The 13,151-nt window shown below is 38.7% G+C and overlaps 1 protein-coding gene across 1 annotated transcript in view; it reads left to right on the top strand.

The window, feature by feature from the left end:
* Nucleotides 1–12,207, top strand: part of LOC111862026 (telomerase reverse transcriptase) — a 28,871-nt gene extending 16,664 nt beyond the window's left edge. The window contains exons 6-10 of the mRNA XM_023847075.2: nucleotides 1,537–1,793; nucleotides 6,319–6,543; nucleotides 8,523–8,782; nucleotides 10,758–11,044; nucleotides 11,796–12,207. Coding sequence (XP_023702843.1) covers nucleotides 1,537–1,793; nucleotides 6,319–6,543; nucleotides 8,523–8,782; nucleotides 10,758–10,966 — 951 coding nt within the window. The 3' untranslated portion in view covers nucleotides 10,967–11,044; nucleotides 11,796–12,207. The remainder of the gene's footprint in view (nucleotides 1–1,536; nucleotides 1,794–6,318; nucleotides 6,544–8,522; nucleotides 8,783–10,757; nucleotides 11,045–11,795) is intronic.
* Nucleotides 12,208–13,151: the final 944 nt, after the last annotated feature.

The following is a 13,151-nucleotide window of genomic DNA, read 5'->3' as shown; positions in this document are numbered from 1 at the left end:
TTCAGGTGCTTTTCGATGTACGTCAAACTACTTCATTGCATGCCCTGTTGTCTTTATACTAAAATATATATTTGTCATATATATTGATAAATTTTAAATATTAAAAATATTAAAACTGTTCAGGATTTGTCATCCTTATGTCGTAATTTGTTACTAACTTATACTGTACAGGTCTCTGGTGAACACATTTCAATATTTTTATTTTTAAGGATTGCATCCTGTTGCATATATACAATGAACATACATAATTTTTACTGTCAACGCAACAATACTTTATTATTTGCAGCACCTGAAGATGACCCTTTGAGGTTGAGGCATGTAGTGCATTCTATATAAATAAATAAATAGTAAAGTATTGTTGCATTGACGGTAAAGATTACATATGTACATTTCACTATGTTCACACATCCTGTCTAAACTGCTCAACACACTCCATATCACAGATTTGTTGGTGCTGGACATTCAGATTGGTGGCTGAATCGCTCTAGGATGTTTTAAGTGATTCTGTTGTGAGGTACTGTCCCACCAGGAACACTTGCTTCCCTACACTGATTGCCATGTTGTTTACTGCTTGCATTGTGCACTGCATACTGCACATGCGAATTTCACCAAAATGAACCTGGCTCTGTAATATATAACATTATTAACAGCTTTAACATTGGGATCAGGGCACACAGTAATGTTGTTGGTTGAGGCACTATGCTACAAGCCGGAAGGTCGCGGGTTCAAGTCCTGATGAGGTCGTTGGATTTTTTTCAGTTGACCTAATCCTTCCAGCCTCACTATGGCTCTGGGGTCGACTCAGCCTCTAACAGAAATGAGTACCAGGAATTAATTAAATAATTTTCCTTGGAAGTAAAATGCAGCAGGCACGTAAGGCTGACAACCTTACCGCCATCTTTGACCCAATTGTCTAGATAATGTAGGACCCTCAACATCTCATAAGCCTATAGGCCTTCACAGCCTGTTACAGGGACAGCTTTACTTTACTTACATTGGGATATGATTCTGTAGATAAGCTGATAATCACTCATGTGGGCAAATGGAACCTGAAGATTCATTACTATGTTTAAAGGATGCTGGCATTGAATCCCATACTGAGGTACTTTAATCCGTACCATACCCTCATGCACTAGTTCTTTAAGATCCATTTTAATATTATCTCCCATCTATGCCTATGTCTCCTAAACGGTCTCCTCCTTTCAACATTTCTGACTGAAATTTTGTAATCACCTGCTTATCGCATCCCTCTTGATTTGTACACCATAGTTGTATTTGCCGAAGGGTATGATTACAAAATTTCTCATGGTGTATTTTTCTCATCCTCCTCCTGCTGTCCTTTAGGCTGACTGTATTATTATTAACATTAAGTAAATTTTAGTTTATCATACTTCAGTATTTCTGTTTTTAGAGAGAATACTCTGAACTGAATGGCAGCAGGTAATCGCAGTACATAACCTGCTCTTATTTTCTTTGTGAATGGAATTTTCATATGTTATCATTGTACTGTCATAACATGTTCCTGTTTAATTTCAGTGCCAAATAGTAGGCAGAGATCTGTTGTCATTCTTGTGTGAGATGCTGCAGAGTTATATAGTTCACCGAGGAAATCGGCAGTTTCTCATGACATGCGGACAGCCACAAGGAGCCCGCCTATCATCAGTTCTCTGTGATCTGTACTACTCTGATGTGGACAGAACTCAGCTTAGGGAGTTCCAGAATGACAATGATTTGCTTATTCGAGCTGTAGATGATTATCTGTATGTTACTACAAACCTAGACAGAGCCGTCTGGTATGTCACATATTAAATTGTTTTTAACCTTTTGCATTTTGTTATCATAGCCCAAATGTTCTGATTTTTTCCACAGGCCAAGTGCCAGGCCTCCCCCACCATTTGTACATGTTGCCTTCAAGTACAGTTAAACACCAGTTAAGGTTTCTTTTGGGATCACTGGGTGTATCTACTAAAATGAGGAAAATCATAAATGGAGGAAATTTAATGCTGAGGTTATCGATTTTGGATCCTTGAACTTGGATGTTAAATGGGGGGGGGGGAACATTAAATTGAATTTCCACTGTATTAAGACCCTTTTGCTATCTAGAGACATTAAAATGAATTTCTATGTGATGTGCTTGAATACGAGTATTATCTCAAAAGGACCATATGAAATGGTTGTATGAGGTCAAACAAAAAAGTATTGAGGCTGAATCTGTGAAAAATGAGGCCTTGTACCTACAGGGATGGATGGTTAATCCCATTCAAGCAGTATTCATCACCATGTGTGTACTTTTCCTGCTCAGGATTATTTGGTTTTTGGACTTTGTCTTGCTGGTCCATTGACTTTCTATCGAACCCAGTATAGTAGGTGTCTCCCACCCCCCCTACCTGAGGATGGAAACAGAACCAGTTTCTGAAACGTTGTCTTCTTTAAAATATCAGACAATGGACAACATCCAAAAACCCAGTAATCCTGAGTGTTATACACCGTGATCAGAACCCTTTAGAATCTTTGAGGGTTGGAACTTTAATAGTGGCAACTATTTATTTACAACTGATACAAAATAGATACATGTTTCGAAGTTTTACTGTCCTTCAGTGTAGTCACCGGCATTGTGTACAACCCGTTGCTAGTGATGTGGAAGTTGTAGGATACCTTTAGCAGCGCCTGTTTTGTTGATAGTTCAAATGGAGCAGCCTACTGCCTGAAGAATCTCTGGAACAGTTCTGAAGCAGATGCCACAAAGTGGTTCCTTCATCTTAGGAATCAAGTCAAAGTCACAAGAGCTTAAGTCTGGGGAGTATGGTGGATGGTACAGCACCTCCCAGCCCCATCGATCGAACAAATCAGCCACAGCTTGCGCTGCATGCGGCCGAGCATTATCCTGCAAAATGATGGGTGGGTTCTGCAAAAAGTGTCACCGCTTCTTTCTCAAAGCTAGTCGCAGGTTTTGTTCCAAAAATGAACAGTAATACTGCAAATTGACGGTCTGCCGTCGGGGAACAGTGTGCGTTAGGATAACACCATCACAGTCGTACATGAGAATCACCATAACTTTCACATTGCAGGGGTTCTGACAAACTTTTGATTTTCGTGGTGACCCATAATGATGCCATTTGTTCGATTGGCGTTTCATTTGTGGCTTGTACGATTTTGCCCATGTCTCATCAAGCGTAATGATATGGTGTAAGAAAGGCTCTCCTTCACGCTCATAGTGCTCCAAGTGGTTACGAGCAGTGTCGTATCATAGCCATTTCTTCATTTCCATCAAATCATGCGGAACCCATCGTGATGCAGTTTTTCTCATGCCCAGGCATTCCTTCAGAATATGAAGCACAGTCGTATGCACTAATCCTGTCTAATCCTGTCTCTCAGGCCATCTCACGAATCATATGGCGTCAGTCACTCTCCAGTAACATGGAAAGAGCATACACTTCTGACACTAGGATGACCTGGCCGACGCATGTCTGCCTCATTTTGACGTCCCTCATTGAAGGCTTTTACCCACCTTACCACTGTTCTGTAAGGCAATGCAGATTCCCCGTAAGCCTCTTGAAGATCTTGATGACACTGTCGTGCTGTACGGCCTCTGGCACATTCAATCTTTATCCAGCTCCTTTGTTCCTGTTTTGAAAACATCATGACAACACTACATTAGACCGCCAGCTAACACGAGGCTCTGTTCTTCTCGTCACTGCTCATGCACATGATGTGGGAAGGGAGAGTCCATTTTCTGAGGTAAGGTATGTATGTAACGTGTGGTATAAGTGACATTATTTGGTTCCGTTGCATGGCGTCTCTGCAGCAGTGTAGCCACTATTAAAGTTCCAACCCTCATACTTGTACTTGTTCCACTGTTCAGCGCCTCTCGCTTTCAGTTTCTGGGATTGTAGCAGCTACTCTACTGGCATATGGTAACATGTTTCCTCATCATCGGATGTTTTGCTTTTGCCTTTTTAAGTCTAGGGAACAAAAATTATCACATGGAGTCATATCTGGTGCACAGAGATATAATGCTGTGTTTAGCTAAACTAGCTGCACAGACTGGGCTAAGTAGGTAGGTGTGTCATCATGGTTAGTTAATTTGCTACTCACCAGATCCCCACTTTTGCAGTTGTTTGCAGTTCACTCGATGTTAGACACATATCAACACTTATAACTATGAATATTGATTAATAGTCTGAAATTGTAAAACAGACTTGTAATTGAGGAAAACAATCAGCATCACATTGATTTTCTGTGTACTTGGAATGTTTTTTATGACTGCAAGGAGAAAAGGAATTTCCATCATGAATACAACTTAGTTTTTGGTTCATAACAGTAGCCCCATTTTTCATCACTTCCTATGATTTTCTAAGAGTTTTCCTCATAGTCTGTAATCAGAGCTTGTCATAAGTCACAGATAAGTAGTTTTCTTTCTACTCCCATGTCAGCTGTCATGACATGAACTTGGCTGAGACATTCTCTGGGAAACTTTGAAGTGACACTGCAGATTGTGTGACATAGCAACAGCAAAGTGAAGCTGTTACCAAAATATGCTGAATATGCTATCTTCCAAATTAAATCTGAAGGTTCTTTAACAATAAGGACACGTTTTTTAAAACCTGTTTTGGACTCTGTCTACTTTCTGGGTTTATTAAGATCTCCGTATTTCAGAAATTGGTTCTGCTTCTGTCTTCAAGTGGACAGGATATGAAAGAAAGCCTGCTCTTTTGGGCCCTTCACTACCTCTACTCTTGCAGCCCAAAGTTTGAGAGGAGCTCAAAAGAGCCAGCTTTCTTTCATATACTACTCACCTGAAGACGGAAATAGAGCCAGTTTCCACAAAGTAGTGGTTCTAATAAATTGTGATGATGGACAAGTACAAAATAGTTTTCATCTCTTCTGTCTTCAACCTTGATTTAGATGTACTGCATGCTGCTATCTGTTTCAGGCTTTGGTGAGAAAATTTTTAGTTGTTGTCTTTAATACTTCAGATTACAGTCAACATGTTTCTGTTCCCATCTCCTGATAACTCAAAAAGTGAGGTTACATATATTTCATGATGACTTGAAACATGCACTGAAATATACAGCCACTTATTTACAGGGAAGGCTGTTATGATAAAACGAGTATTAGTGAGTTCTTTCTACTCATAAACATTGGCTAATTTGTATTTCAGATCTCAAAGGTTATTGTGGATAGCAATGTCTGCATCATGTTCATTCTCAGATGACATTGTTTCAAGGGACATGTTTATAGGAACTGTTTATAAGCTACATAATTCCAGCTCACTGTAAACGAGAGTTTTTTCTGTGGATGAATTGATTAAATTTTGAAAGACCTTCACATTTTTACTATATTATATTAAGAACTTAGCTCATTAATTTTTTGTCTCTACTCTTGTTCCCACTTTGGAGCATAGGGCTGATTTCTCAGTTTCATGACCATTTTACAGACAGTAGGACTCCTTGGATGGGTGATCAGCTTGTCACAAGGCCTCTACCTAAACACAGGACAACACAAACACAAAATAAACGCATACACACACCAAACATCCATGCCTTGTGTGCATTCAAACCCACAGTCATGGCTTTCAAGCAAGCAAAGACAGTACATGCCTTAGACCATTCAGCCACATTGACTGGCTACTGTGACCATTTGATAAAATCTAATATTTGCATAAAGAATTATGTATTTCTTCCCAGAGTTGTGTTAGTATGTATGGAACATTGCACAGTTTTGTGTGTGCAAAAGTAGAATTTTCCTGTACCTGAACATTGTGTTATGAATGTGTATAAAGTTTCTAGAGGGAAAGCACATTCTTTATCTTTGTACTGGGTGTAGATGAATGATCGGCTTCACACACCTGCCACCTTTACTATTATGTAAAGAGCTTTGGATACCCATAGAAAAGGAAACAGGGTGGTCCCTGGAACTCTTCTGAACACAGCAGTACAAAGTATAATTCTACCATTTTACTGGGTATTGAAGCTTGACCATCTTATCTTAGCTTTTACCTTTATCGCCATAAGTTGAATTTTACACTTACACATACACTTTACTAAGCTGAATCTGGAAAAAAATACTGTGTGTTTATATTCTCTTTGGATCTGTGATTTTTGTATTTTTTTAGGCAGATTTTACACATTGCTCATTTCTGGGGTATGATTCCATGTAGTGTGATTAATGTTCACTGACATTTTGGAGGAATGTGTAGCCTCTGTCTTCAAGACAGAATGTGATGCCAAATGGTCTCTTCTATCTTGAAGATGGAAGCAACACATGCAACCATAATGTCCTTAAATGTCTAATTGCAAGCCCCTTTATTGTCCACAGTTTCCTGGAAAAGATGGAAAAAGGTTTCCCTGAATATGGCTGTTATGTGAACACAAAGACACTTACCAACGTGCCTCGTGAATGTCAGCCATTCTGTACAGAAGTGACATATTGTGGATATGTCATGGATACAGAACTGTTGCATATCACACAGGATTATGCCCGCTACAAGAATCAAGATATTGCTCACTCAATGCGTTTGACAGAAGTGAAACAACCTGGAAAGTGAGTATACGGAAACAGTGTATCAAAGTCTTGTCAGACAGATGTGTCAAAACGTTTCTCTGTGATTGATGTTTTCAAACGACTTCAATACATCTTCCTTGAAGACAAAAGACAGCATTTTCCTTTGAAACTTCAGTACTTATTCTACAAACTTAAGACTGTCATGATATCTCACAAGACAATGATTTTCATTTTCATTGCATCTTATTATGGAAATTTCAGACTTTATGTTACCATGATCCACTGAAGTTTCCACTAGGGCAGGTCATTTGCTGACAAAGCCTTCTCCTGTCTTCTGTCACTTAGGTTCTTCATTTAGTCCTTGATCTCCCAGTGTATCTCAACATCTTCAATTCTGATGCTCCTAGAGCAATTAATTTGCTATTCATTTACCCATTTAACTGCATCCTTCATTCAAACAAATTTTCTTGTAGTGTTTACATTTCAAGATCTGATGTATGAAGTCAGATTTCAGGACACTCAGTTTACTTGTATGGAAGTACTTTTCAGAGAGATTTGCAAAGAACAGTCAGCTCTTAAATGCATTTTTGAAATAATACTAGTATCATACAAGGGGAGAATATTCTTACTTAAAGATGTTGGTTGCATTTTATGTTAAGAACTGGCAATAAAATATAAATATTAAGTGCTTCTTTTGAACTGCTTCAGTTAATCAGAAGTGCTATGTTGAAGATCTAAGTAGACTCATTTGTTTGTCATATTAAATATAAAACTTTGTGTTGATAATATGATTCTAGTGATAGTGAGACATATTAAGATATCACACACTCCATTGCATCAAGACAACTGTTAGCATGTCACATGAGGTATAAGATTTTGTATACAGTACATTAAAAAAATTTTTAAACATGCTGTAATTGCTTTTACCTATTTCCTATAATGAGCAATAATGTTTTTAATGCCAATGCTCAAGCTGTTCTACAGCAACATTTCACTGATACGTAGACTTGTTGGCGCCACTGATTCTGATGATTCTTTTTTTATCGTATTTGTATGGGGTTATGTACATATTTTTAATACACTTACTGCTTCAGTGACCATAATTTAAGTAGTAAATTTACATTCACAATTTATTTCAAGATGTGTGTCACTTTTCATGTTAGATACCAGTTATAACTGAGTACACGGTCAAGGTGTTTTATTGCAGTTCACCATTTTTTGGATTTATGCATACTTATTAGTAACCAGTTTTACTAAGTAAAAGTAAAGTTATCCCTGTAACAGACTGTGAAGGCCCATAGGGTTGTGAGACGTTGAGGGTCCCACATTATCTAGACCATCGGCTCAAAGATGGCGGTAAAGTTGTCAGCCTTATGTGCTGGCCGTGATTTACTCCCCAGGAAAATGATTTAATTAATTCCTGGTACTCATTTCTGTAAGACGCTGAGTCAACCCCAGGGCCATAGTGTGGCTGCAAGGATTAGGTCAATTGAAAAAAATCCAATGACCTCATCGGGACTTGAACCCGCAACCTTCCAGCTTGTAGCATAGTGCCCCAACCAACTACGCTACCACATGCCCCACCAATTTTACTAAGCATAGTAAAAAAGAAATAGGTTTTTAAGGGACTCCAGTGTCCTTGGTTATGACTAGGTAAATTTTTTTCCTCAGGTTCAATCACTGTTGCACAAAAATGAGAGGTGTTGTCATTCATAACACCATTATTTATCATGGACTTATCACTACAGTTATGCTGTTAATAACAAGTATTTTTGTTTTGTTTCATTTTGCTGATCGCATTATTCCAGTTGCTAATTCTCCTCTTCCTCATTACAATCCTACTTTGTTTAAAAAATCAGTCTGTTTTAGTGATCCTTTTTGTTGTATCTTTTCTTTCTTATTTCACAGATGTGTTCACAGAGATACATCTTTAGCTCATTGTAGCATCTACACTGTTTGGCAGCAGAGGTGATGATGAATACACATCTTTTACTAATAGACTTTTGTGTCCCTTACAGATTCCTTCAGAAGCGGATGAGGTTAGTGTCATCATTGAAACTGAATGCACTTACTCTTGATGAGCTGTACAACTCAAGAGAAATAGTTCTCTCAAACATATTTCATGCAGCTCTTCTGCAGGCCTTCAGATTCCACAGTATTGTTAAAAATACCTTCAACAGAAAGAATCTGAACCAGCGGTTTCTGATCCAGATAGTATATGAATCTGCTGGAAAAATTGGGGACCATGTATTGAGGATTACCAATAATTACTGCAGAGGTAACTTTCCAAGAAAGTTTACAAACAGAAAAACCTGTCTTAACCTTAAGTGAAGGTGCAGACTTTGCTCTGAAATACCATCTTGTTGTGACTTCAGTCTTGTGCAGCCCCTCCAGGTAAATGCTGAGATAGTAGTTCAAATTTAGCAGTAACAACTTCCTTCAACATCTTTTGAAATCCACTATTTACTCATCAGCCTACTATTCATTGCTGTGCAGTCTGAGCTATTGTTAGTGTCATTAAATAAAACATAAATAAATAAGCCCTTCCATTTTCTATGTTTTAAATATCTTCTTAAACCAATTTGCAGGCTTCAGAGAACAAGAATATTTATCACATTATTACAAAGAGATACCTTCCTTATTGCTACTATGTTGCCACTATTTTAACCCCTCTAAATTGACTCGAGGGCAGTGGTTACCTGTGATATATTTTTCTGGTGGGGCTTATTTATGATGAAATTTAAAACTCATGACACAGAAGTCCCAAATAATAAAGGAAAAATATTGTGACATGCTGAGCTATGAGCCCTCCCCCACCCCCCGCCAGCCGTGATGCGCCGAGCGAAGCCGAAGCGAGCCGATGTTAGCCGAGTCCTAGGATCCTGGTCGCTAGGCAACGCAAGTCAACAGCGGTGACATCACCAAGTAGTAACAGCGGTTACTTCCGCTAGCGTTACTAGCAACACAGAGCCAGGCAACAAGGGTGCCTATTATGTGGCCGTATTGTCCGATCAAGGCTACATAGGGAGCAGCGAAGGCTATTCACAGCGAGTTGTACTGAGTCAGTCAGTTAGTCCTGGAGCTACCGCCGAGTGAGTCCTGGAGCTACCGCCGAGTTAGCCAGCAACAAGTCAGTTGTATTGTGGCGTTTGGAGTGTACTAATTGTGATACTGCAGATAGCAGTAATCGTAAATCTGTAATTTGGGTGATTGTAAGTGTGAATGTGAAATAAAATTCGCTATATAAAATACGGCGTGAAGTTATTTGTCGCGATATACGCCCGATACGCGACAATATCTTGTAATGTTACAGTTGTTAACTGAAGATTAACAGTGCCAAATAACTTAACATTAGATGCAATTTACTAGAAGAAACAGAAGTAGCTGCTTGCTTCTGGCATTCATTTACTGGTGGGAAATTCATACACACATTTATGTAGGATTTTTCTTCCATAAAGTTTTCCACACAAGGTATGATGTACCCTGGTCTGTAGAGTAGATTGACTTAATGTAGTGAATTTGCATTGGAACTGGAATTTTAAAAAGCCCTACGAGTGTGTGCTGTTAATTTAAAAAGAAATTATGTTCATGATGTGTATTTGTACCAACCTTCCTACAGTGCACACAATTTCACTTTTCTCTTCACTACATGTTTCCGCACTAATGTGCCATCTTCAGGTGTGGTATTATTTACATCAAACCATTGCACTGTATGCCATCATGTCTCCTTTATAAAATGATTAAAATATATATATTTCATGTATAATAATAAAGTTTATATATTAAAACTTTTCAAGATTTATCCTCTATACGTCGCACTTCAAATTCGCGAGTTATGTCAGTCCTCTCCTGTGGGAGTACTCTTCCTATATTCTTGTGTATATCTGTGTGTTCTGTGTTGTGCCCTTCCCTTGTGACACTGTGAGTTGTATACAATGCCTGAAGATGGCACATTAGTGCCAAAACATGTAGTGAAGAGAAAAGCGAAATTGTGTGCACTGTAAGACGGTTGGTACAAATACACATCATGAACGTGAATCAGTGCAACAGGATGCTAAAATATAACATTAGAAAGAAATTATATTGTCAAACTTAATCATAATATGTTCAAACAGATTATGATTTTTATCATCGTTTTTCTTTTTTTCCCCCACTTTTGATGAACTACACATAAGTTATTTTTTGTTTCTTGACTCACTGTAGGCTCTGTTTTATATGCTGTCTAAAAAATCTGGATGTGTTATTTGTTTCAGTATCAACAGTTGACTTCAGCACTGTTTGCTGGATCGTGTACAGAGCTTTCTATTTGAGAATGTCCATTGTTTGCAGCTACTATCCTGATGTGCTGAAAGCCACTGACTGGATGTTACAGTGTCTTTCTCAGAGGATAAAAGCAGAACACTACGATGAGATAAGGAAGCTCACATTAAATATGCCAGATGCATTCCGTACAGTTAAATGATGTGACACTTTGTTGTTGCATCATACACAAACTGGGATCTGGTGTTGAGCATGATGAAGTCATTCTGCTTGAGTAAAGGTAACCTATGGTAGCTTATTATGCCTGACTTTTATTTGTACAACTCTTAGAACAGTTGTGCATGTCTTGTATGACATAATTTACAGCTTGTTCATTATACTTCTTTTGGCTTATTTTGGACTTCATCCATCGTCTGGTATGTAAAAGACAAAAGATCACGACGTTTTGGAGACTGGATCTGTCTCCATCTTCAGGTGGGTAGGGAAGGATAGACCTACTCAGTTGGGCGCGTTAGAAAGAGCTAGTCTCAATCACTGGACCAGTGATTGAGACTAGCTCTTTCTATATATTGTAACATGTTTTGCCACTGAAGAAGCCATTCGGATTGTTAATTGGTTTATTTAACAACCTACAAGTCTTGGCTACAATTAATTAGAATAAAGCAACAGGTATTGACAAATTATAAACCCTACAAAATGATCTGTTCAATAGTCTTCGAACATGGGAGCTATACAAGTGTCACTGTATTACACACTCCCAATCACTTCTCAGTTGTCACAAACTATCACTGATTATCACACGTTCCGGTATTCTTCTTTCCATGTTCACGATCCGCATTGTGTCACTCCTGATCACAAAACTCACTTTGGCGGCTGCTACATTCCAACTGACTTCGTAGGCAGTGTAGTTCTCTTATAAACCCTCAGCCTCACTTCCTTGTTGCCTAGTCGCCATGTTTGCCTGTTACATAATGGGTACTGCTGTTTATTACCATCGTCTCTAGCAACCACTGTTTACTTGCTTTGCATAGCGACCAGTGTGCTTGGACTCTGTTCACTTCGGCTCCGTTCAGCACGTCACCACTGGTGGGGGGTAACCTGCCTGTTACCATAGTAACGACAGCGCTCCGATGCCAAGTCACCGCTGAGGAGGAAGGGGGTGTCCTCCATAGCGCAACACGTCACACTTTATATATATTAATATGAGATTCATGTATTTTGACTACAATATATATACTGCTTCTGTGATAAATATATTTTCTTGTGTCTCTTATCAGAAATTGTATAATTAGATTTTGTAAGGTTCATGCATGAAGCAGATTAGTATGCAGTATTTTTTTGAACCTCTGTATGTTGAAACTATTGAAATATAATAGCACTGTTAGTTTACATTAGATAACAAGTTAAAGCATGTAATATGAAAATAAATACATTTATTTTTAATGCAGACATATTTTGTAGCTTGTGTGACATTTTTGTAAGCCCCTTAATTTTTACATCATCATAAGTAAATCTTCATCACATAAAAGGTTAAAAATAAAGCTGCTGTTTACCTTGGTACCATGCCATGTTAACATATACAGGTAAAACTACAGGCTTTCTTGACATCACTTTGTGAAAAGAAGCCCCCAAATGGTGGAGATGAAAGTGCTCAAGGCTTCCCCTGTCTTCCTGCTATTTCATGTATCCCTTCCAGGCTCTCTGACCTATACAAATCATCTCAAGGCACTTGTGGTTAGCAAAGTATGTCATGTGATTAACACTGCCGACTTTCATATGAACAGAATGGCAAAATGACTCAAGGGAGAAATGGAGGTAGTTGGTCCATGGCACATATTTTTGTGGCTCCAGTATAAATGGATGTAAGTGGTGAGTTTCACACTTTTATCACCTTTTCCCAACAGAAAGATCCTCCAGTATACGTGAGATAGAAGGCTGGATGAGACCCAAGACTGAGTTTGATAAGCAGCAAACAGAAAAACCCGTGTCCCTATCGGAAACCTCGTCGGTTATTACCAAGCATATTCCCATAAATATCTGTGGGGGTAAGACTTTGAGTCGTGAAATACACCTTTTCAAGTCCAGGGGTGCCTTGTCCTTTGCTGTGATATGCATACATTTCCTAACTTCTTTAATTTGCAGTACCATTATGGTGACTGCAATCTTCCTAGATTGAAGCAATACTGGTGTTATGTAATACAAAGTTTGCAGTGTCAATTTCATTGTAACATTTGAGTTACAAAAAAAAACTCCGTGACCTACGACCTCGTATACCGACCGAGGGACCGCCGCTTGTTGGCGAAGTTTAGTGTCAACTTTTGCGGATAGAGGGTGTCGCGTGGTCAGTGCAATGAATCCCCACAGCCGTTAATTTCGGTTTTCTAGAC

This window comes from Cryptotermes secundus, unplaced genomic scaffold, assembly GCF_002891405.2.
Source record: "Cryptotermes secundus unplaced genomic scaffold, Csec_1.0 scaffold181, whole genome shotgun sequence".
In the NCBI taxonomy this organism is placed as follows: domain Eukaryota; kingdom Metazoa; phylum Arthropoda; class Insecta; order Blattodea; family Kalotermitidae; genus Cryptotermes; species Cryptotermes secundus.
The sequence above is the reverse complement of the archived record's forward strand: the minus strand, read 5'-3'. Positions and strand labels throughout refer to the sequence as shown.